Source organism: Benincasa hispida, chromosome 9 (assembly GCF_009727055.1).
Source record: "Benincasa hispida cultivar B227 chromosome 9, ASM972705v1, whole genome shotgun sequence".
Taxonomy (NCBI): Eukaryota; Viridiplantae; Streptophyta; class Magnoliopsida; order Cucurbitales; family Cucurbitaceae; genus Benincasa; species Benincasa hispida.
This window is the reverse complement of record NC_052357.1, coordinates 27113171-27135771: the sequence shown is the minus strand read 5'-3', so window position 1 is coordinate 27135771 and position 22601 is coordinate 27113171. Positions and strand designations below refer to the sequence as shown.

The following is a 22601-nucleotide window of genomic DNA, read 5'->3' as shown; positions in this document are numbered from 1 at the left end:
TTCGTTCCTTGGCAGCCACAATTGCATGTGAACATGAGATACCAAGTGAGTCGAATTCCTTACACGTGTATTCCTTCGTGTGAAGATTCACAAGACCGTCCAATTGATTATCTCGCACGTGGACCCAATAACAATCAATAGGCTTAACTCTATATCGTCTGCCCTTATCGACCTCACTTGCCAATCGGGTTTCACAGTAGTCACAATGCATTGTCGTTCGAGATGCCTAATAATTCTTCTATTCGTAGAACCACACTTGGAGCATTCTTCTAACATGTTCAATCAAGCATACTATAGGTAATAGCCGATACTCTTTAGTTAACGAATTTAAACACTTTGCACTATTGGACGTCATGTTGTCATATCTTCATTCTATTTGGTAAACTCGTGCCCACCTTTAAAGACTGATGTCTTCCAGATATTTCGTGACAGCATAGTCTCGAAAACTACGGAGTTCATCCCATTTCGTTTGGAACTCTATCATGCGAAATGTCTTTGTTGCATCTCTAAATATCCTAACAACCGTACTATCCTTAAAGTTTGTAATAAGATTATGTTCTATGTGCCACGTGCACAATCCATGAAATATCGTGGGAAAAAATGCACGAATAGCATTGCTGATTAATACCATCCGATCAGACACAAACACCAGATTATCGGGTTCTACAATACTACATTTCAAGTTCGACATAAACCATTTTCATGATCGATTGGTTTCATTGTCCACTATTGCATATGCCAGTGGGTATAATTGATTGTTCCCGTCCATAGAAACTGCAACCAATATGGTCCCTTTGTACTTTCCTTTCAAGTGCGATTGATAACAATTATCACAGGCCGATAACTTGCGAAACCTCTAATACAAGGCCCTAATGTCATAGACATATACTTGAAATACACATCATCTTCAAGTTCGATCTTAAACACTATACCCGGATTCTCTATTTTTAACGCTTCCTTATAAGCATGTAGTATGGAATATGAGTATTCTAGAATACCTCTAGTGAGATCATATGTGGCTTCCCTTGCACGCCACGCTTTATCATAACTTATGTTCACGCCATAATATCTCCTCATATCCTCGATGATATGGCAAGGTTTATAAATACGTCCTATTCCTGTAAACTTATCTTTAATCAACTGATTAACAACCGTAGCAGTTGCTTGTCTATGGTCATGATTTAGAATTCCAATGGAACACGTGTGTGAACTGCAGTACTTTGTGATATTGACCCTAAATTCAAAATTTTTGTTGATGGACAAAATAAATAATCGCATTTTCAAGTCCTTTTTACTCAAAAATAGTTGACCAACTTCGACGTCCTCTATCCTAGATGAAGAGGTACCAGGCATAATCAACTCTCCCCTGTGACTTGAAGACACAGATGGTGGAACCACTGAAGCTGTTGTAGAACAACGCATAATCCATATAATCAAGTCTAGATGATCTCTCATTATCAATAATTAAAGTACCGTCCAATTCTGTATCACCATTATTCATTGAATTCAATCCTGCTGGATTAGTTCGGTCGTTGTCTAGTGATAATGTTGATGCTACAATGTTGGCAGACAATGGAATATCATCCTCTTTCCAACAAAATTGATATGATTCTTCGTATTGTCTGTTCATAGTTGTATGATCATAACTCACATTTCCAAACCCCATTCTAATATTTTCGTTCTGATTCGATTTTAGTGTTACAGATAACTGAAGTCTACTAAACTCTTCTCGGAAAAGAAGGAAGCGAACATCATCATCATTCCTTATGTATTGTGGAGGGGCTTCATATTCAAGCTTATATTTAACTCACATTATAAAATCAAACTTTGAAGAACTGACATTTGTAACCCTGTAAATGTGAGATTTAAGTTTTTCACACTTCAATGTAACAGGCACAATGATTCTTGTCAACTCTCCCCCAATATACGAACTTTCATTCTCATCCCAATCACTTCCATATCGAATAAGTAGACACTTTTCTGTCATCCTACAAAGGAGAACATTTCTCATTAAGTTGTACAAGCAATTGAAGTGTACTCTTGCTCTCTTAATCTCGCTCTCTCTTAATTTCACTCTCTCTCACTCTCGTTCTATCTCTCGCTCTCTCTCTCACAATACAAAATTTCGTAATACTCAATTTTTACCTTTCCAGAAATAAACACAGCAAAAATAATGAAATAGACTCAAAATAATGAAACACCGTTCTGAAAAATCTATTCCGTTCTGAAAAGGTCTCGTCTTGAAAATCCCCTTGAAAAAACTCCGTTCAACAAAACACCATTGAAAACCAAAAAAGTAATCCCCGTTGAAATGAAGTTTAGAGTTTAAAGAAATCACAATTGTATTGTGTTTAGGTATATCGATTTGAGGCTTTAATCATGAAAATTGTCAAATCATTTGTACACTGACGATGAATCACATCAAACTAGGAAATTTCAAGCGAGAGCGAGAGTGTTTAACCAGATGAGAGTGAGACTTATATCGTGAGGTACTTGTGAGAGCAATTTACATGATTTGGTATGACGATAATGTCAGTAGATAGCCAATTGCCATTATTTTTAAGAATGGATCATTTGACATTTTGACAAAAAAAAAAAAAAAAATGGGTCTTCGTACAAATTTCCCCTTTCTCTGGAGCACCATCATCATTCCGACGCACACCGCCACTAACCACAGGCAACCGTCGGCCGTCCTCCTCCCTCCGACCGGCCTCCGATCGTCGCTCCACCGCGCTAGCCGCTGGCGAGTTTCTCCTTCCCGTTCTCTCTCAGTTAACATCCGTGCAGCGCCTGCCAGCCGCCTTCGCCGCGCGTCGGTGGATTTCGCTGTTCTTTTTTGTAAGTTTGACGGATTTTTCTTAGTGGATTTGAATACTCTGGATTTAATGTTTACCCATAATATTTGGATCTTGGATTGGGTTTTGGAGGACTTAGTGTGCTCAAAGATCGTTCCGGTAAGTTTTTGGTAAGTACTAAGGCTCCAAAACCCAAAATTAAAAAAAAAAAAAAAAAAAACTCATCTTCCATTAGCCAGTATTTCATTTGCTGTCCTTCTTCCTTCTTTAATCTCTTCTTCTTTTAGTTGTTGCAGCAAGGTGGTAGTTGGAGCTTCTACGGAACCGAGCGACGTTCCAGTGTTCGCTGTCGGAACCGTTGATGGGCATCGGAGAGCTTCGCTAGATCTGGTTCGTGGAGGCGAAATACTGCGCGTTGGTTGTTGAAATTCGTCCGCCGGATCTGGAGCTCGTTGGAGATCACTACCGTGGTAGGTATCACTCTATCTCTATTCGTCTCATTCTGTCCACCATAGTTTTGTTCCTCCCACTACATCTCCATCTCTGTCTTTTTATAAGCGCTTAAATTAGCTTAGTGAGTTGAAATTTTTTAGAAGTTTTTGAAAATTAAGTTCACCTATAAATTTACCCATGTTTTAAAAAATATTGTAGTAGTGAGGATTAAACATCTCATGCAATTATTATTATGCTTTTTTAAAACTGATTGGCAGTATGTATCAAGGTAAAAAGTTTGGTTTTAAAACGGAATGTTTGAAAGTACATGCATGCAAGGAATAGAGAGGACACCTACTGAAAAAGATGAAGGCAATAAGAAAAGATACAAACATGTGTAACTCATACAATAAAGACTAACATAACAGAAAATAAAGACTGAAGTAGTTAGGAATATCAACGAAAGAAGAGGAAATAATAAATTTAAAAGATATGTGGTCCTACAGTTTCAGTAAAAGAATGAGGCTGATTAAGTAAGTGGACCTGAGCCTGGTGCAAAAACTATAGAAGCGCATTGAAATTCATGCTATTAGCATGTTGATCTTTAGAGAAGACAAGCTTAACAAGTAACTGCTTGCTAGCTACATTTCCATCTCCATGTGCTTGGTTTGATGATGCTGTCATAGGATTCGTTACTAACTACTAAGTAAGAGCAAGATAGACAAATGAGACCTTTTTGTGAAGTTTTTCCAGCCATTTAATTTTACGCAATTGCCAACTCCAAAAGAATGTCAATTAGCAAATGGTGGTCTTCCTTGGGAAAAGTTTAGAACCTAAATCTCAGAGGCCTTATGGATAAATAAATGCTGGAATGGGATGGCCTCATTACTATTCCAGAAGTAGAAGGGCCTGGCCAAATGATGAGTAAGATCAACTGTGTTGGCTTCAAGAGACTTCATACGTTTCTTTCTTCCAGCAAATTTACCTCCAAATTACTTCATGGGAACACGCACTAAAATCAATATTCTCCCCAACCTTTTTTATTTGGCTTGGTGCCTCCCAAAAAGCTTATGATGGTTTGTTCGAGCTTTTTCTTTGTATTTACTTCTTTGTATCTGTGTCTCACTTTTGCTTTCTCACTTGAGAGCTTGTGGATGATGGTCTATTGTGTTCCTATGTGCATCTTGCTTCTTCGCGATTCTCTCGTGCTAAGTTACATTTATGGCCATTCAAGAACTGATTTCTTACTTTTCTTGTTAAAATAGTGATGGGTATTTAATACAGAGCTGAAAAGATCACTGATAACTTGGGTGTTTTTGTTCATGCTCTCTCATTCATAATATTTTTCTAACTCAAATGGTCAAATGGCTGATATGATCTAGTAGTGAGGGGAATTGGGGAAGTACAAATTTGATAATTTGTTCGTTAAAAAATAACCAGTTCCCTGTTCTTTCTTTTCTTTTCCAGGAAACAAACGGTAGCAAGGACATCTTGCATCATCCTTGAAGTGTTTGTGAGTGTTATTGGTGAGCAATACGTTGGATGTGTTTATGCTTGATGAACCTTGTTTTTGTGCCCAAGCCTTGTGGTTTATTGATCTCACGTTGCTACTCTACTCTTTTTCGTGTTGATCTTTGTCCCTCTCACTGCCTTCTCCATCTTCTTCAGCATGCCATCAATCACCAATCTCAGAAGCGCATCCGCCAATCTCATGCTCAGGTTATTACTCATGGATTGGAACACAACACTTTCTTGATAACTAAACTTATTTCTGCATACTCAATTTGTGGTGACCTTCAGGAGTTGAATCTCATATTTGACTTGGTTTCCATTAAGACTGTTTATATATGGAACTCCTTGATAAGTGGGTATGTTAAGAACGGTGTGTTCCATGGGGCATTTGATCGTTTTAATGAAATGCAACAATGCAACATAATGCCGGATGACTTTACATTATCCATATTGGCAAAAGCATCCAATGAGCTTGGGAATGTGGTTGTTGGGAAATTGATTCATGGGAAGAGTTTACGACTTGGTTTCATTTCAGATATCATCGTCGCTAATTCTCTCATATCGATGTACTTTAAGTATGGAGAGTGCAAAGAATCATTAAAGCTATTTGACGAAATGCCTGTAAGAAATTCAGGTACATGGAATGTCCTATTAGCTGGCTACGCCAGTTTTAGTGATTGTTTCTATGTTAAAGAAGCATGGGAAGTTGTTAGAAATATGCAGATAGATGGAATAAAACCTGATGCCTTCACTATTTCAAGTCTTCTACCTTTGTGTGGCAATACCAATGGGAAATTGAGTTATGGGAAAGAGCTCCATTGTTATATTGTGAAGAATGAGTTGGATCTTGATTCTGGCTCAAAATTTCATATCGGCTGTGGTTTGATCGATATGTACTCTAGGGAGAATAACATCATTGCATCTAGATATGTATTTGACCAAATCAAGAGTAGAAATATATATGTTTGGACAGCAATGGTAAGTGGTTATGCACAAAATGAAGATTCAGATAAGGCATTGATTCTTTTCCGGGAGATGCAGATTAAAGATGGAATAGTACCAAATAGAATATCCCTTATTAGTCTTCTCCCTGCTTGTAGTTCACATGCTGGATTAATAAATGGAAAACAAATCCATGGTTATGCTGTCAGAAAAGAATTTCATGATGATGCATCTTTGTGTAATGCTTTGATTGATATGTATTCAAAATGTGGTAGCTTGGAGAATGCAAGAAAAGTTTTTGAGTCTGAATCCTTTTGTAAAGATACAATCTCTTGGACTGCATTAATTTCAGCTTATGGGTTACACGGACAGGGTGAGGAATCCATAAGATTGTATAATGATATGGTTGAGCTTGGTATCAAGCTAGACCAAATAACTGTAGTCGCAGTTTTATCTGCTTGTGGCCGGTCTAGTTTGGTAAATGAAGGTCTCCAACTATACCACACTGCAGTTCAAGAGTACAAAATTGAACCAACTGCTGAGATCTGTGCTGCTGTGGTTGACATGCTGGGCAATATCGGTGAACTAGAACAAGCATTGAGTTTTATCAAAACAATGACAGTAGAACCCGGTCCAGGTGTCTGGGGAGCTCTTGTTTCTGCTTCTATTAGATACAGGAATTATGAGATGTTAGAATTGGCTTACAGATTTCTTATTGAGTTGGAGCCAGAAAATCCATCTAACTTCATTTCACTGTCAAATTTGTATGCTTCTGCTAGCAGATGGGATGTTGTAGCTGAGCTTAGAAACACCATGAAGGAAAGAGGCCTAAGGAAGGCTCCCGGCTGTAGTTGGATTAACATTAGTACAAAGACTCATTGTTTTCATGTTGCTGATAAAACACATCCTAGTTCCAACTTGATTTATGAAGTTCTAGACCATATTTTTATTATCATGAAAGAACCCCATTGTTCTGATGATATAGAATATTTAATCTAATCATTTGAGCATTTTGATTTTAATCTCAGTTTCATTTTAATTTTAATCTCAGTTTCATTTTAATTTAAGGTGGTATATTCGAACCCATAGTTTTTATTTGTGAGTTTATACTCTACAAAAGGAAAATAAGAGCTTTGGGACTAGAATGAAATCAGAGGTGACTTGATGTGTAAAATAACACTCCATAATTAATGTCTAAAACAATGTCTCCTCTTATTATAATACAAATTTTTTATGATTTAATTTTTAAATCTCCTATAAACTTTCAATTATCTTATAGACTTACAGTTAGAAATATCTATAATCTATTTAAAAGGGATTTGAAGGGAGAAACTTTGCTTTTCTCTTGGCCCCTCTTAATAAGTATTATTTCAACATGTCTTTCTATGTATATTGATGAGTTGCTTTACGTATATGATGTATCTTTCTATATATGTTTCTTGCTTCTATTATTCATTGAGCAGAAAATGTGAAAGTTGTGGGAAGAAAGTCCGAATGTGCCTTTACTAGGAGAGATCTCTGTTACTTCAATTGTTGTGATGCTCGTTTGCATAGTTTTTACAATCTTTTGGACTTCAAATCAGCAAGCATGATGTTCTTGGGTTGGTCAAAATATTATTGTAAGTGTTCTTCCTAGTTGTTATAGGGATATCAAGGGTATTTTGGGTATTTCTTGTAAAATAACGGATTGTATTCTCTTTTTTAATAATTTCAATTTTAATCTTAGAATAGGTGTGACGAAATCCTTCTCCTTTGGATCTATTTAAAGGAGGTTAAGTTAATTAATTAGGTGTGTACAAGCCCTTTCCCTTTGGGCCTATTTAAAGGGAACTTAACACTCATTTTACATCATTAATAAAACTTCTACTCCAAGATTCTTTCAAGATTTTTCCAAGACTTTTAGTCTTCACCAAATTAGTATAAGAGCGACCTCGTGTAGGGACCCCATGGCGAGTAAAGGGCTCGACAAACTCCCCACTCTTTCCTCTCTCCCTTCTAGTGATGCGGAAGCATCTTTTTCCACCTTTCCTCAAACCATCAATTGAAGATTAGGTCGCTTAGAATTGTCAATGGCGTTATGGATAACATGATTGCTATGCAAACTTCTATGGCGGGACTACAACAAGCAATAGAGAAGTTGACATTGGATGTTGGAAGGATGGCTGAAATCAACCAAGAATCCATCAAGAAGCATCGACGGAAAACCAAGTTGGCAGAGACAATCAAGATCAGCTGCAAGAAGTTCAACACAGGCCTGAAAACCAACATCAAATGCTTCCAAGAAACCAAGATTTGCCTCGGAGGATTCAAGAAATTCCTCAAAGAATTCAAGAACCAGCAAGATGACCTCAAAGGATTGAAGACAGAGGAGTGCAACCGCCTAATCCTGTTCAATATCATCATCTTTCGATTTATCCACCTTTTCGACCTGTGCCACCAAATTTGTTAGGGTTGGGTTCTGACTCATCCAAGGATGAAAACTCGACTAGTCCCCAACCACATTACAGAGGAAGAATAATGCATCCACAACAAGGAAATAAGTCAAATAACCCATAATTTCAATGTCATTTCCATTATGATCAAGCACAAGGATACAAAAATAAAAAATATTATCAAGATTGGCAAGGCCAACCTAATTGGCAGCAAGAAAACGATTTTAAGGCGAAGGTTGACATCCCCATATACAATGGGAAAATGAACATTGAAATCTTCTTAGATTGGGTGAAAAGTGTGAAAAATTTCTTTGATTACATGGGAACCCCGAAACACAAAAAAGTAAAACTTGTCTCCTTGAAACTTAAAAGTGATGCATCGGTTTGGTGGGACCAAATCTAGGGCAAGCCGTTTGTATGGTAAGAGGCCTATAACTACTTGGGCAAAAATGTTGAAACTAATGAAGAAACGCTTCTTACCGGCTAATCATGAGCGACTTCTTTATAATCAATTCCAACATTACAAACAAGGAGCTTGATCGATTGAAGACTATACAAAAGAATTTCATCGTTTAAGTGCATGAAACAACTTGGCCGATAATGATAGTCAACAAGTGGCTCGGTTTATTGATGGACTGCGGCAAGATATTAAAAATAAGGTACATCTTCGGCCTCTTTTCTTGTTTGGCCGAAGTAGTATCCATTGCTTCCACAGTTGAGGAAGATGAAGCTCTCAAACAAAAACAATGGCCGAAGGAACAACTAGGACAAGAATTCAATTACATCAAGAAAATCCATTGGAGAGACATCAAAAGGACCGAATGTGGAGGATCCTTCAAAAGCAAAGAACAAAGAAGGCGATACTAAGGGAAGTCCATCTCATGAAAATCCATCTCAAGAACAACTAGGACAAGACTTCAATTACATCAAGAAAATCCATTGGAGAGACATCAAAAGGACAGAAAGTGGAGGATCCTTCAAAAGCAAAGAACAAAGAAGTCGATACTAAGGGAAGTCCATCTCCTTTCTCCTCTAAACTCAATTCTAATCCTTATAATAGACCTAATCTTGACAAGGGCTTTAGGTGTGGTAAAAAAGGGCACCTTTTTGTTGGGTCATTACTCTCTAAAATGTGTCAAAATAATTTTTAAAATTTTGATTCTATGTTTAAGTTTTTAAAAATTAAATTTTATGTTAAAAAAATTTGTGACGTACTCTACATGTTTTTTTTTTTTAAATCATAAATTGAATTGGGACTAATTTACTACTTGTAATATAGAATATAAACAATAATTGTTATGATCCGTTTGATAATGATTTTATTCTTTAGTTTAAAATTTTTATGATTGTTTCCTCTCCATTTTTAAATTATGGTTTTACCTTGAATTTCTAGTTAAATTTTGAAAAAAACAAATTTATGATTGTTTCCTCTCAATTTACTACTTGTTTGTCTTTTTTAAAAATAAATGAATAGAACCCTTTATTTTAATTGTGTGCCTCTTAAAAAGGAAAATCTAATTTTGTCTAAAACTTTTATAATTCATAATTTTAAAAATTAATATTTATAATTTTAAAAGTTTGACCAAATCAAAAGGTGCATATACAGTAAGATTTAGCTTTGGTAAGGGCAGTTTGGTCCATTCTTCTTTGTTCGCACGTGTATCAAATAAAATTATTTTTTTTCCCGAAATTCATCAGATTTTCGTAATTCAAACGGAACGTAGTGATGTATCAATTAAATAGGTTTTTAGGTTTTTTTTATTTTTTTTAAATTTAGTTACTGACTATTAATAACCGGTAACTTGTAAGTTAGTTTTAACTGACCTTTGCCTATAAATAAGTAATGGGTCCTTCATTTTGAGGTTAATAAATCAATTTTGAGTTTCCAATCCTTAGTGTTACATCAATAGTGGTATTAGAGCGAGTTTTTGGGAGCTGATGGCGGGGAAGAAGCCTACCAATGGCAATAATTCCGAGGCCACAAACAATGAAGCAGGGAGTTCCACCGCACAATCACCAAGATCTTTGACGAGACGCATGCTGTCCATTGAAGAGTCCATTGGTGGCCTTGAAAGACTCATGGAGAGACTGATGCTAAAGGTTGATGAGATTGCCGGCGAAGTGTAGGCCCTAAGACAGCAACCGCAGAACCAAAAAAACCAAGCAAGATTCAACAATCCTCTTCAAGAAAGGCAAAATCTTAATGTTCGACAAATGAACCAACAAATAAATGTCCAAGACTGGCCCGCATTGGATCAAGAACGACCAAGAATGTCAATTTACCAAAGAAGACAATGATAGTATAGCGATTTATCTAGTGAAGGAGAAGGGGAGGATGAAGGATAGCTTAAGCGATGGAGAGTTGTGGCACTACAGCATCAAGAACTGAACGAATATAGAGTAGAGTTAGATATTCCCACATTCAATGGAAAAAGAGGCATAGAAGAATTTTTGGAGTGGATCAAGAATGTGGAAGGCATCTTCAAATACGCAAATACACCTGACCATAAGAAAGTACAAATTGTGGCTTTGAAATTTCGTGGAGGCGCATCAGCTTGATGGGAGTAATTAGGGGTAAATAGATTTTGAAATGGGAAGAACCCAATCACGAGTTGGGAAAGATTGAAGCGGCTAATGAAAGACCGATTTCTATTAACCAACTATGAATAGATCTTGTATAACCAATATCAATTGCACCAAGGAACAAGATCTGTAGCAGAATACACTGATGATTTTCATTGGTTGGGCACGAGAACCAACTTACCTGAAAGTGAATAGCACCTCATTGCAAGATTTGTAGGAGGGCTATGTGCGGAGATCAAAGAAAAGGTCAAGATTCAATCTTTAGGATTTCTCACAGATGTAATATCCTTAGCCGAGAGTGGATGAGATGAATGAAGCTCAAACTAGAAGGGTCAACAAGAGAAACCAGTGGAATTCATCAGTTGATAATCAAAGAAAGACAATACACCAACAGCGAGGACACAAGCCAACACTTCACAGGGCAGTACATCCAAATTGAAAGATGCATAGACAACTACAAACAAAGAACAAGTTCAGGATGAAACAACAAAGAAACAAATCAATCCATATGGCAGACCAACCCTTGGGAAATGCTTCAGATGTGGGAAAACAGGACATTTATCTAATAATTGCTCAGACTGGAATACAGTAGCTAAAATAGATGAAGAAGACTTTCAAGAACACGAATCAGATGAAAAAGAAGCTGAAGGAATAGATTTCTTGGAGCTGGATGATGGTCCAACTCCAAGAAGAAGACTCTCAAGAATAATTGCTCAGATCGGAATAATTGCTCAGACCGGAATACAGTAGCTAAAATAGATGAAGAAGACTCTCAAGAACACGAATCAGATGAAGAAGAAGCTGAAGGAACAGATTTCTTGGAGCTGGATGATGGTGATAGGGTCTCTTGTGTCATTCAACGAATCCTACTAACCCCAAAGACTGAACTCAACTCTCAAAGGCATTCATTATTCAAAACAATGGTCTCTCACAATGGTGGTTTGGAGAATGTGGTTTTAAAGAAATTAGTTCAAGCCCTCAATCTCCCATTGGAATCCCATCCGAACCCATACAAAGTTGGATAAAGAAAGGGGGAGAAGCACTAGTCTCTCACACTTGCACCATCCAATTATCCATCGGCAACAGTTACAAAGATCAAATAGTCTGTGATGTTTTGGATATGGATGTCTGCCACATACTCCTCCGTCGACCGTAGCAATATAACCTCCAAGCAACCCATAAAGGCTGCGAAAACACATATGAATTCTCTTGGCATGGGAGGAAAATAGTGCTCCTTCCACTTCAGAAACCAAGTACTTCAAACACTTCGAAGGAGACCAAAGGCCAACTGTTCTGTGTCCTAAATGGCATACAATTTATGGGACAAAAAGAAGACATGGTTTAGGGTGTCATAGTAAAACGCAGTGAAGGTAACCTGCCTACAACAGAATTTCCTGACAAAATCCAATCTCTATTTGAAGAAATTCCAAAAATTGGTAACCCACCAGCTGAATTACCTCCCCTTCACGACATCCAACATCATATAGACTTCATATACCAGCCGCTTTACCCCATCTTCCTCATTACAAAATGAAGGACCTAACCCTTATTTATAGGCAAAGGTCAGTTACAAACTAACTTACAAGTTACTGGTTATTAATAGGTAACCGGTCAGTAACTAAATTTAAAAAGAAACCTAAGAACAAACTAATATACTATTTAATTGATACATCATATAAGAATATAAGATCTTGCATGACCACATACAAGAATTATTACAGAAGCTTTATCCAACCAAACATTAGCCCTTGTGCAGTCCCAGCCTTGTTCACTCCTAAGAAAGATGGTAGTTGGCATGTGTGTGGACAGCAGGGCAATAAATAAGATCATTGTTAAAAATAAAAAGTAGGGAAGAGAATAACAACATAGTTACGTGGAAACCCTAGTACAGGGAGAAAAACCACGATATAGAGACTTTTCTTATTATTTTAATCTGATACACTGAATACATAGAGACACACTGTATAAATATACAGTTGGAAACCCTAGGGGTCTACAAAATTACATAAACGCCCCTAGGTTAATAACCCTATTTTCAACACTCCCCTCAAGTTGGAGCATAAATATCGACAAGGCCCAACTTGCTTACACAATAATCAAAGCTTTGTCTCAGTAACCCTTTTGTAAGTACATCAGCAACTTGTTGATTTGAAGGAATATAAGGGATGCATATGTTTCCACTGTCCAACCTCTCCTTAATGAAATGTCTGTCTATCTCTACATGTTTAGTTCTGTCATGTTGAACCGGGTTATTTGCAATACTGATGGCAGCTTTATTGTCACAAAACAATTTCATCGGAAGCTCATTATCTTGCTGGAGATCTGATAACACTTTCTTCAACCAAATTTCTTCACAAATCCCCAGACTCATGGCCCTATACTCAACCTCAGCACTACTTCTAGCAACAACTCCTTGTTTCTTACTTCTCCAAGTGACTAGATTACCCCAGACAAACGTACAGTACCTAGACGTTGATTTTCTATCAACAACAGACCCTGCCCAGTCAGAATCAGTGTAGGCTTCAACAGATCATTTATTAGTCTTTCTGAACATTAGACCTTTGCCAGGAGTTCCTTTCAGGTACCAGAGGATACATTCAACTGCTGTCATATGATCCTCACATGGAGCTTGCATAAACTGACTGACGACACCTACTGCATACGAAATATCTGGTCTTGTGTGAGACAAGTAGATCAACTTCCCGACTAACTCCTGATACCTTTCTTTATTAACAGGAATTCTATCATTCTTATCACTGAGCTTCACATTATACTCTACTGGTATGTCAACAGGTTTACACCTAGTCATGCATGTTTCCTTTAGTAAGTCCAAAGTATATTTTCGTTGAAAGACTGATATACCTTCTTTTGAGCGAGCCACTTCCATTCCCAGAAAGTATCTTAGCTTCCCGAGGTCTTTAATTTCAAATTCTCCTGCCATCTTTGTTTTGAGCCTCATGATCTCTGCATCATCATCCCCAGATAAAACAATGTCATCAACGTAGACAATAAGAACAACTATCTTCCCTGATGTCGATCTTTTTATAAAAAGAATGTGATCAGAATGCCCTTGAACATACCCTTATACTTTAACAAAAGTTGTGAACCTGTCAAACCAGGCCCTTGGAGACTGTTTCAATCCGTATAACGACTTTCTCAATCTACACACCTTGTTTTTTAATTGACTCTCGAACCCAAGAGGAGGACTCATATAGACTTCATCTTCAAGTTCCCCATTCAAAAAAGTATTTTTAACATCAAGTTGGTGTAGGGACCAATCCTTATTTATAGTAACTGACAAGAGCACTCGGATAGTGTTAAGTTTGGCCACAGGAGAAAAAGTTTCAGAATAATCCACTCCATAAGTCTGAGTAAAGCCTCTTACAACGAGTCTAGCCTTGTATCGATCAATCGTCCTACCTGACTTATATTTTATCGTAAACACCCATTTACATCCAACTGTCTTGTGCCCTTCAGGCAGAGCCACCTGTTCCCAAGTTCCATTCTTCTCGAGAGCTCTCATTTCTTCCATAACAGCAGACCGCCATTCTGGTTTTTCCATTGCAACACTTATGTCATTTGGAACCATCTCAGTGTCCAAACTAGTAGTGAATGCTTTGAACTCGGTTGCCAGATTACTATACGTCATGTAACTATACATAGAGTATTTAGTACATGAACGAGTGCCTTTCCTCAGAGCTATAGGAAGATCAAGCGATGCATCACGTTCTTTCAATTCTCCAGGCTCTTCACCATGATCGACTATCTGTGTATCAGAGACTTCAGTAGTATCCTCCACATCATCATTAGCAAGAATCATTTCATTCTCTATTGTCTCCCCTTCTGCCATTCTTTCAGTATTACTACTTCCTTCTCCCTTGTCTTGCCTGCATTCATCAGTCTCCATACATACATCAACATCATTAATTTCAAGAATGTATGTACCTGGATCTGATGGTGGGTTTGACTCATGCACTGGAACCGGCGGTTCTGGCTCGACAGGTGACACTGCTTCCTTCCTGAGATTCTTCCTATAGTAAGTTTTCCAAGGAACTTGGTTGGTAGGAAGGACCAGATTGTCATGCTCAGAACTAGGTTTAGACAAGGTTTGAATGGGAGCTGACTCTAAGGAAATAGCATAAGATGACCAGTTAGTCTCTTCATTCATGTTCTCCCCTGAAGATGACAAACAGGGAAAAACGGCTGATCCTCGAGGAAGGTGACATCCATTGAGACATAGTACTTACGAGATGACGGGTGATAGCACTTATATCCACGTTGATGAAGTGGATATCCAACAAAGATACACTTCTAAGCACGAGGAGTAAATTTTGTGCGGTTTGGACCATGGGAATGAACAAAGGCAACACAACCAAAACCTGAAGAGGAACATCGGAGATTAACCGAGTGGTTGGGAAGGACTCTTTAAACAGTTCTAAAGGAGTATGAAGATTAAGAATACAAGAGGACATCTGATTAATGAGATGGGCAGCAATGAGAACTGCAACCCCCCATAGGTATGACGGAAGAGTGGCAGATAACATAAGAGACCGGGCTACTTCAACCAGATGACGATTTTTCCGCTCAGCAACTCCATTTTGTTGCAGAGTGTAAGCACATGAGCTCTGGTGGACAATACCCTTAGAAACAAGAAAATCCCTGAAGGAGGCATTGAAGAATTCTCGCCCATTATCACTTCGTAAAATTCCAATCTTTGTTTTGAACTGAGTTTCGACAGTTGTATAAAATTGTTGGAAAATAGATGACACCTCAGATTTGTCAGTGGGGAGGAAGACCCAGGTAAGGCGGGTGTGATCGTCTATAAATGTGACAAACCACCGTTTTCCAGTGGAAGTGGTAACCGGTGAGGGGCCCATACATCACTATGAACAAGGGAAAAAGGACTCGAGGGTTTGTAAGGTTGGGTCCGGAAAGAAACATGACTTTGCTTGGCACGAATACACACATCACAATTTAAAGAAGAAGTATTAACATTGCGAAATAAATGCGGAAACAAATACTTCATATATTGAAAATTCGGATGTCCTAAACAGAAATGCCACAACATAAAGTCATTTTCAGAAAGAGAAAAATTTAACGACATAAACCTAGTTTGATGATCATCTCTAGAGGAAGCTTCTTCAGAAAGGAAGTAAAGTCCCCTATCGTGCCGGGCAGTGCCAATCGTCATCCCCGATTTCAGATCCTGAAACAAAACGGAATCAGGTGAGAAAATTGTCTTACACTTCAAATCTCTTGTAATTTTACTGACAGACAACAAATTATAAGTGATTTTAGGCACATGTAAAGTATCACATAAAATTAAATCGTCAAACGGGGAGATATGGCCTTTCCCCGCAATAGGAGCAAAAGACCCGTCTGCAATGCGAATACGTTCATTTCTAGCACTTGGGTTATATGACATAAACAATTCTGAAGAACTTGTAAGATGATCTGTGGCCCCTGAGTCAACAATCCATGGTTTTTTACCATTTATACTAATAACGCCAAATGAAGGGAAGTTACCTGACTGTGCAATAGCACTCACTCCAACCGTACTCAAGTTCTTACTATCAACAGAAGACTGTTTCTGAGTCTGTTCATCTACTGAGTCACTTACCAGGGCACAACCAGTATTAGATTTGTCATGAGACTGTCGTTGCCTGCTGTTTGGAGGTTTCCCGTGCAATTTCCAACACTGGTCCTTTGTGTGCCAGAGCTTCTTATAATGTTCACACACAGGTGGGGGTTTTTTATCGCCATCAGCACTGGACGACTTTGCGACGAAGGCGGCTACATCAGTTGTGAGAATGGGATTATTCATGGCGCACGACCGATCTTCTTCCAGCCGTATTTCAGAGCATGAACCTTCTCTGAGTGAAGGAGTCGGGCGCTGGCCCAATATCTGACTACGAACACCATCAAATTTAGGATTTAATCTAGTCAAGAACACGTAAACACAGTCTGCCTTTTCAATTTTCAAGTATTGGGCCCCATCTTGTGCACAGTTCCAGACAATCTCTCGACACAGGTCCATCTCTTGCCACAACATCGATAGTTTGTTAAAATAAGAAGTAACATCCATGGATCCTTGTTTGTATTCGTGGACCTGTTTGTAGAGCGTATATAGTCGAGAGACATTCTATCTTTTTTAGTATAAATTTCGCCCTACTTCCTAGATATCCTTGGCGGTTGCAGCATATAATAGTGGTCTTCCTATTTGAGGTTCCATACTATTCACCCAAACAGAGCGTAACAGCGAGTCTTCTCCTTTTCAGATTTGTTCTTGTGGATCGCTTGGTGCTGGCTTTGGAATTTCCCCTGTCAAGTACCCAAATTTGTGACCCCTTCCAAGGCCATTCGGATTGATTGGGACCAGGAGAAATAATTTTGGCCATTTAATTTTTCCCCTACAAGAAATCCTGCAGAATTGCCCATCGAACCAGATAAATAAGAAACATTTGGCAAAATAGGGAACGAGTTTACTGGATTCTCTGAATAAACTGGTTGAATTGGATGGGGATTTATGCCAAACATTGTATCCAAATATGAAATTTGTTGTTACAGATAAGCCAGCAGTTGTCTCACATCGTCTGGGTAATGGGTCGAACTACAAGCAGTTGGAAACGAGGCTGCCACTGTCTGTTGGAAGGCCGTCGCCAGTTGGAGGGAGGTCGTCAGCATATGTGAAGACCCCTGCCGGCTGGACTGCTCGAGATGGCCGCTGGCTCGTCGTTGGTTGAACACACTTGGGGCAGAATCAGTCGTGTTCGGCGCCACTCCTTGTAGATCGAACGGACCTATCGTGAAAGAGTAGGCCGACACGAAAACGACCGGCATGGAAGTCTGTGAAGGTCCGGAGGGCTACGACGGCGCGGAAACAACCGGATCTGTCTGTCCTTCGAGGGTTCGTCTAGGTTCAGTGTGGAAGAGTCCGATCGCGACCGGATCTATCTGTCCTTAGAGGGTTCGGCTGGGTTCAGCGCGGAAGAGCCCTATCGACGCTTCTGTCTGGTGCGGCGGCTCCCACTGACGACAGCTTTCCGTCAACTGCAACTGGATGATAGAAAGTAACTCCGGTAGGGTTGCTTGAAAACACTCCTTCATAGTCGCTCGAATAGCAGTTTTCATGTCAAAACTCGAAGATCCATTAGCAGAAGATGACTGTGGTTGGTTCTCTTCCATAACAGTTAGGGTTTCGTCCCCAAGCTCTGATACCATGTTAAAAATAAAAAGTAGGGAAGAGAATAACAACACAGTTACGTGGAAATCCTAGTACAGGGAGAAAAATTACTATATAGAGACTTTTCTGATTACATAGGGACACACTGTATAAATAGACAGTAGGAAACCTTAAGGGTCTACACAATTACATAAACGTCCCTAGGTTAATAACCCTATTTTCAACCATCACCATAAATATAAGATCTTATATTCTTATATGATGTATCAATTAAATAGTATATTAGTTTGTTTTTAGGTTTCTTTTTAAATTTAGTTACTGATCGGTTACCTATTAATAACCGGTAACTTGTAAGTTAGTTTGTAATTGACCTTTTTCTTCTTCTTTGAAATGGAAATGAGCCTCTTCATTAATAAAATGAAATGAGACTAATATTTAAAGTACAAGAGAGTTATACAAAGAGTGTATAGCGAAAGATCTATGGATCAGCAGGCGCACCCGGACATCTCAACTAGGTTGACACCCCCTTAGCGTCTTCATCATTTTCGAACAAATTAAACTCACTATAATAAGTCCAAGGCTAAAACACAGCCCATGCAAAGGACTAACAACAATAGATATTTGACAACGTCCAGGCAAAAACACTACAAAACACCACAAACAAAGCAACCAAAATACAAATAAAAAACCAATACAAGAAGCAAAAACTATGCTGGAAAAATAAAAGCTAATTTAAGCAAAAGTCTTGAATGGAATAGTCTTCAAATTTCTTGGAGAGGACGCACCACGAGGAGGCATTCCTACGGGCAACTTCAAACCGATCTGTCCAGCCAAACATGGAAACACCCTTTGGTTTCTCTCAAACCACAATTCAGCCAGCAAAGCCTTGACCACATTGATCCAAATTAATCGAGAATTTCTATTTAAATGTGGACCAATTAAGAGCTGCTGCACATTGCCTCTAAAATCATTGCTAAGCGCCCATGAAGTGTTGAAAATAGTGATCAGTTTCCACTAGCACTTTGCTGAATATGGGCAAGTGAAGAAGAGGTGCTGTAAATCCTCTCCATGCAGTTTACACAAAGGACACATGGAGGGGGGGACAAGCTACTAGAAGGCAGCTTACGTTGCATAATTGAGGAAATGTTTAGGAGGCCAAAGACCATTATCCACACAAGAATGTTAACACGTCTTGAGCAATTGGATTTCCACAACGCCTTTTAAGTCATTTTATCCAAAGGGAAAGATGGAGATAAATGTGCCGAGAGAGACTTCACAGAGAATATCATATTACTTGTTTTAACACATGAAGGTTTATGTCTACTGGATTAATTTAATAATGGGATCAATAAAATATAATTTAGGAAAAATTATACTTTTGATCTAAAAAACACATACACTTACACGCGACATAGATACGACATAACACTGACATGTCGACACGTCAATTTCTAAAAAAGTAGTATGCGACACATTGGAAACATATTATTATTATTATTATTTGCAAAAATAAATATATGTGTGCATATTTTGCCATATTGTGAAAAGAAAAAGAGAACCAAAAGGAAAAAAAAAGAAGAAAGGAGAAGTGACCATCGACGAAGCTGCCGGTTGTCTGATCGTTGTTGGTCTTTGTTGTTGAGTTTTGGGGAAACAGAAAGTGAAAGGAAAGAATATCGGGGGTTTTAAACTTTTGAGGATGGATGAGTAAGGGGCCAGTGCGTTTCGAGGATGGAAAAGTCAGTGGGTGAGTGTTGAAAACCCTTATGATTTAGAGAAAAATGGGTTGGACCTTAATGGGCTGACAAAACCATTGTTTTTTTCCATTTTTAAAAAAGAATTCAGCAGGAGTGTTAGTGCTTTATAGCTTTTGATCAATGAGGTTTGGATTTAATTTCTATTTAGTTCAAAAGTTGTATAAGAGGAGTGGGCTGTGGTGCTCGTTTAATGTTCAGTATCTTTACAAAGTTTTTCTTTCCTTTTTTTATTTTTTATTTTTTTATTTTTTATTTTTAGGTTATTAAAAAGAATGAAAGTGTGGTAAAGTTTCTAAATACTTTGTAGATGCAGTTTGAAGCGGTCTAGGAAGTTTCAGCTTGAAGATAGGCTCTTCTCATTGTCTTCAGTTACGTCCCCTGCTGTGTGTACTTTGACTATTAACCCGTGAGTGAAGTGGAAATCTAAGCTTTTCCTGATTATTCTTGTTGTATTGTCTTTCTTTATGTATGGATAGTATCTCATGTAATGAGCAAGGAAGTAAAGATTTTTCTGCACTTCATCCTGCAACTTGTATAAGATACTACAATCAAAATCTTCCTACTTGAACAGGATCTGTTCTATAGGTTGTACAATTGTGTCCTTGAGTTCTAAAAAATCTTCCTACTTACAGGACAAAGGATTTACTAGTTGCCATAGCTTTTCTCGAGAATACTTAGTTATGTTATACAAGAAATCATTTTCATGTTAAACAGTTGTAAACTGGTTTTTAATAGATTTTATTTACAAAAGATAAATGCATTAGAGAGCTTAGACAAGGACTTCCTATATGGTACAAGGTTTTAAGTTTTGGGCTAATAAGATATCCAGGTTTGGTGTCGGATCCGTCTTAGGAGTATGCTCTGCTATAGAGGGAGGATGTGAATGATGAACCATTTGCCTTTTCATGTTTGTACAGAAGATATTTTTGGAATTTGGTTCCACAATTGGATTCATTTTTCTTTTAAAGGAATGGAACTTCTTTGTGATTCTTCCTTTAAAGGAAAAGTTAAGGTTCTATATAATTATGTGGTTAAGGCAATATTATGGTGGAATATTTGGGTAGAAAAAAACTCTCTAGGGATTTTCTGGGGTGTGGGGAGGTTAATTATATTGCCAGACTAGGTGTAATTGTTCTCGTTGAGCTTCTTTGGACAATTAATTAAAATTGTTCTCCTTGACGGTAATTACTTCATATTGGGATGGTTTTTTGAATTTTTGTGGAGTGATTGAAGCATTTTGTGTCTTCATGTAACCTTTCAAATTCTTAATGGACGGTTGTCTTTGAGTGTGTTCTTTTCTAAGTTTAGGAAATTTCAGGCCTGAAATATTTTAGTTCTGTTTATGTTTATGCATATAGATCAGATAAATGATTTCTATGGTGACTGCATATGCTACAGAATATACATTGTTTTCCTGATGGAAAACATAAAATTTTGTTTTCCTGTAGTTTATGCCCCTTTCTATCCTTTAATTTCACATTTTTTTTTAATCTTATTTTTCTTCTCTTCCTCTCGCCATAGTTTCTACTGTAGTTTCCTCTTGTATTTCATATTTTCCTTTCTGTTCCTTTCTTTTATGGTGAGCCGTAACAGTAATGCTTGTGGTTTCTTGTAATTAAAATTTTAGTCTTCTTTTATGAACCTTGTTGCAGATGGGAGATCCGACTTGGGTCCTGGCAGATCGAAAGGTGGAGGCATATATTCCAGTGGACAATTGGTATTCTGCCCATCTTTTCCTTCGTTCCATAATTTTGCTTTAAATTTCTGTAACATAAACACTCTCTCAGGGTGGTCAGCACTGGATAGGCTTACACCCATTCACATTAGTTCATCCAAAGTTTCCTCATCCTTTGCACACGAATTATTGAATAAGTCATCTTTCTTTCAAGGTTAAGGATCGAGCATCTAAGCAGCGGGATTGAATACCCCGATCGAGTCAGAGTTCATACCACCCGCCCTGAACAAATAGAAGGCGTGAGCCACAGATCGCACATAAGCCACCAGGTTGCACGACAGAAGAACACCCAACATAAAGATGCACACTCCGAAATATTCATCTTCATTAGAGCTTTTTGGTAGTAGTTGTGACGAACAACCATCAGATGTCGGCTCATTGGTAAGGCGAGAGCTTCAAGCCTGATTTTTGATAGCATACCCCACACACAAGCACCACCTGACAAAGGGTGGACGAGGAAAGCTACAGGCCCAAAACCTTCTACCCTTCTTTCTAAATGGGGGTGCTTGGAGCACCTCATCTTGGAATTGAGTCCTTGCTCATTCCCGTCAGGCCCGAGTGATTGACTTTTCCTTCTCCACATCCACTCACGCTTCATTGAACCATGGCATGGTAAAGAGAAGAGAGTATGAAAGAATAGTAAACAGAACACACCGCAGAAAGATTCAAAATATGAGAAGGCATTTAACCATTAAACCATTGTAGGTTGGCCTAGTGATAAATAGTGGGTAAATAAAAGGCTAAGAGGTCATGAGTTCAATCCATAGTGGCCACCAACCTATGATCTAATATATTGCGAGTTTTCTTGACACCAAATGTTGTAGGGTCATAGCCCCTGAGCTATTTTACTTTATAACAATGAGTTTTTTTAAGGTCTTTTATCCTTGGATAGTTTTGATGAGAATTTATGCATTGCATTTGCAAAACCGGAAAAGGGAGGATGGGTTTCGGTGGATGCAAAGAGAATGCAGCATTCAAGCGAGCAAGATTTCGACTACGATGATGATCCAGACTTGACATTGTAAATTGTAAATGGATCCTTTGATGGCGTCTTTGTCATCTACAGAGTTGAAAGATGAGTACCCTAAATCCTCTTATTGTATTTCTAAGTAGGCAACCTATCTTTGCCAAGGCTAACGTAGGGAAGTGTAGCCTATTTTATATATGTGTTTGACCATGCTTATCTTTAGATCGTTTTATATTATAAATGAAGTAGATAGGATTCAAATC

At 38.2% G+C, this 22601-nt stretch overlaps 1 protein-coding gene and 1 long non-coding RNA gene across 8 annotated transcripts; both read left to right on the top strand.

Moving 5' to 3' along the window:
- Positions 1-2569: 2569 nt before the first annotated feature.
- On the top strand, positions 2570-6703 carry LOC120086836 (pentatricopeptide repeat-containing protein At3g12770-like). Of its 6 annotated transcripts, none has more exons than XM_039043645.1 (4): positions 2571-2838; positions 3083-3265; positions 4695-4753; positions 4896-6703. In XM_039043645.1, exon 4 carries the CDS (start codon positions 5145-5147, stop codon positions 6678-6680), a length of 1536 nt encoding a protein of 511 aa, XP_038899573.1. In that variant the 5' UTR covers positions 2571-2838; positions 3083-3265; positions 4695-4753; positions 4896-5144; the 3' UTR covers positions 6681-6703. The 6 variants fall into 6 exon arrangements, with proteins under 6 accessions (XP_038899572.1, XP_038899573.1, XP_038899574.1 ...); XM_039043646.1 differs by having other exon boundaries at positions 3083-3269; XM_039043644.1 differs by having other exon boundaries at positions 2570-2838; positions 3083-3269; positions 4695-6703.
- A 12725-nt stretch (positions 6704-19428) lies between these two features.
- Positions 19429-22601, top strand: LOC120086821. 2 transcript variants are annotated; one of them, XR_005484338.1, is made up of 4 exons: positions 19429-19626; positions 19950-20042; positions 21289-21353; positions 21526-22601. It is a non-coding gene; the product is annotated as an uncharacterized LOC120086821 (long non-coding RNA). The 2 variants fall into 2 exon arrangements; XR_005484339.1 differs by having other exon boundaries at positions 19944-20042.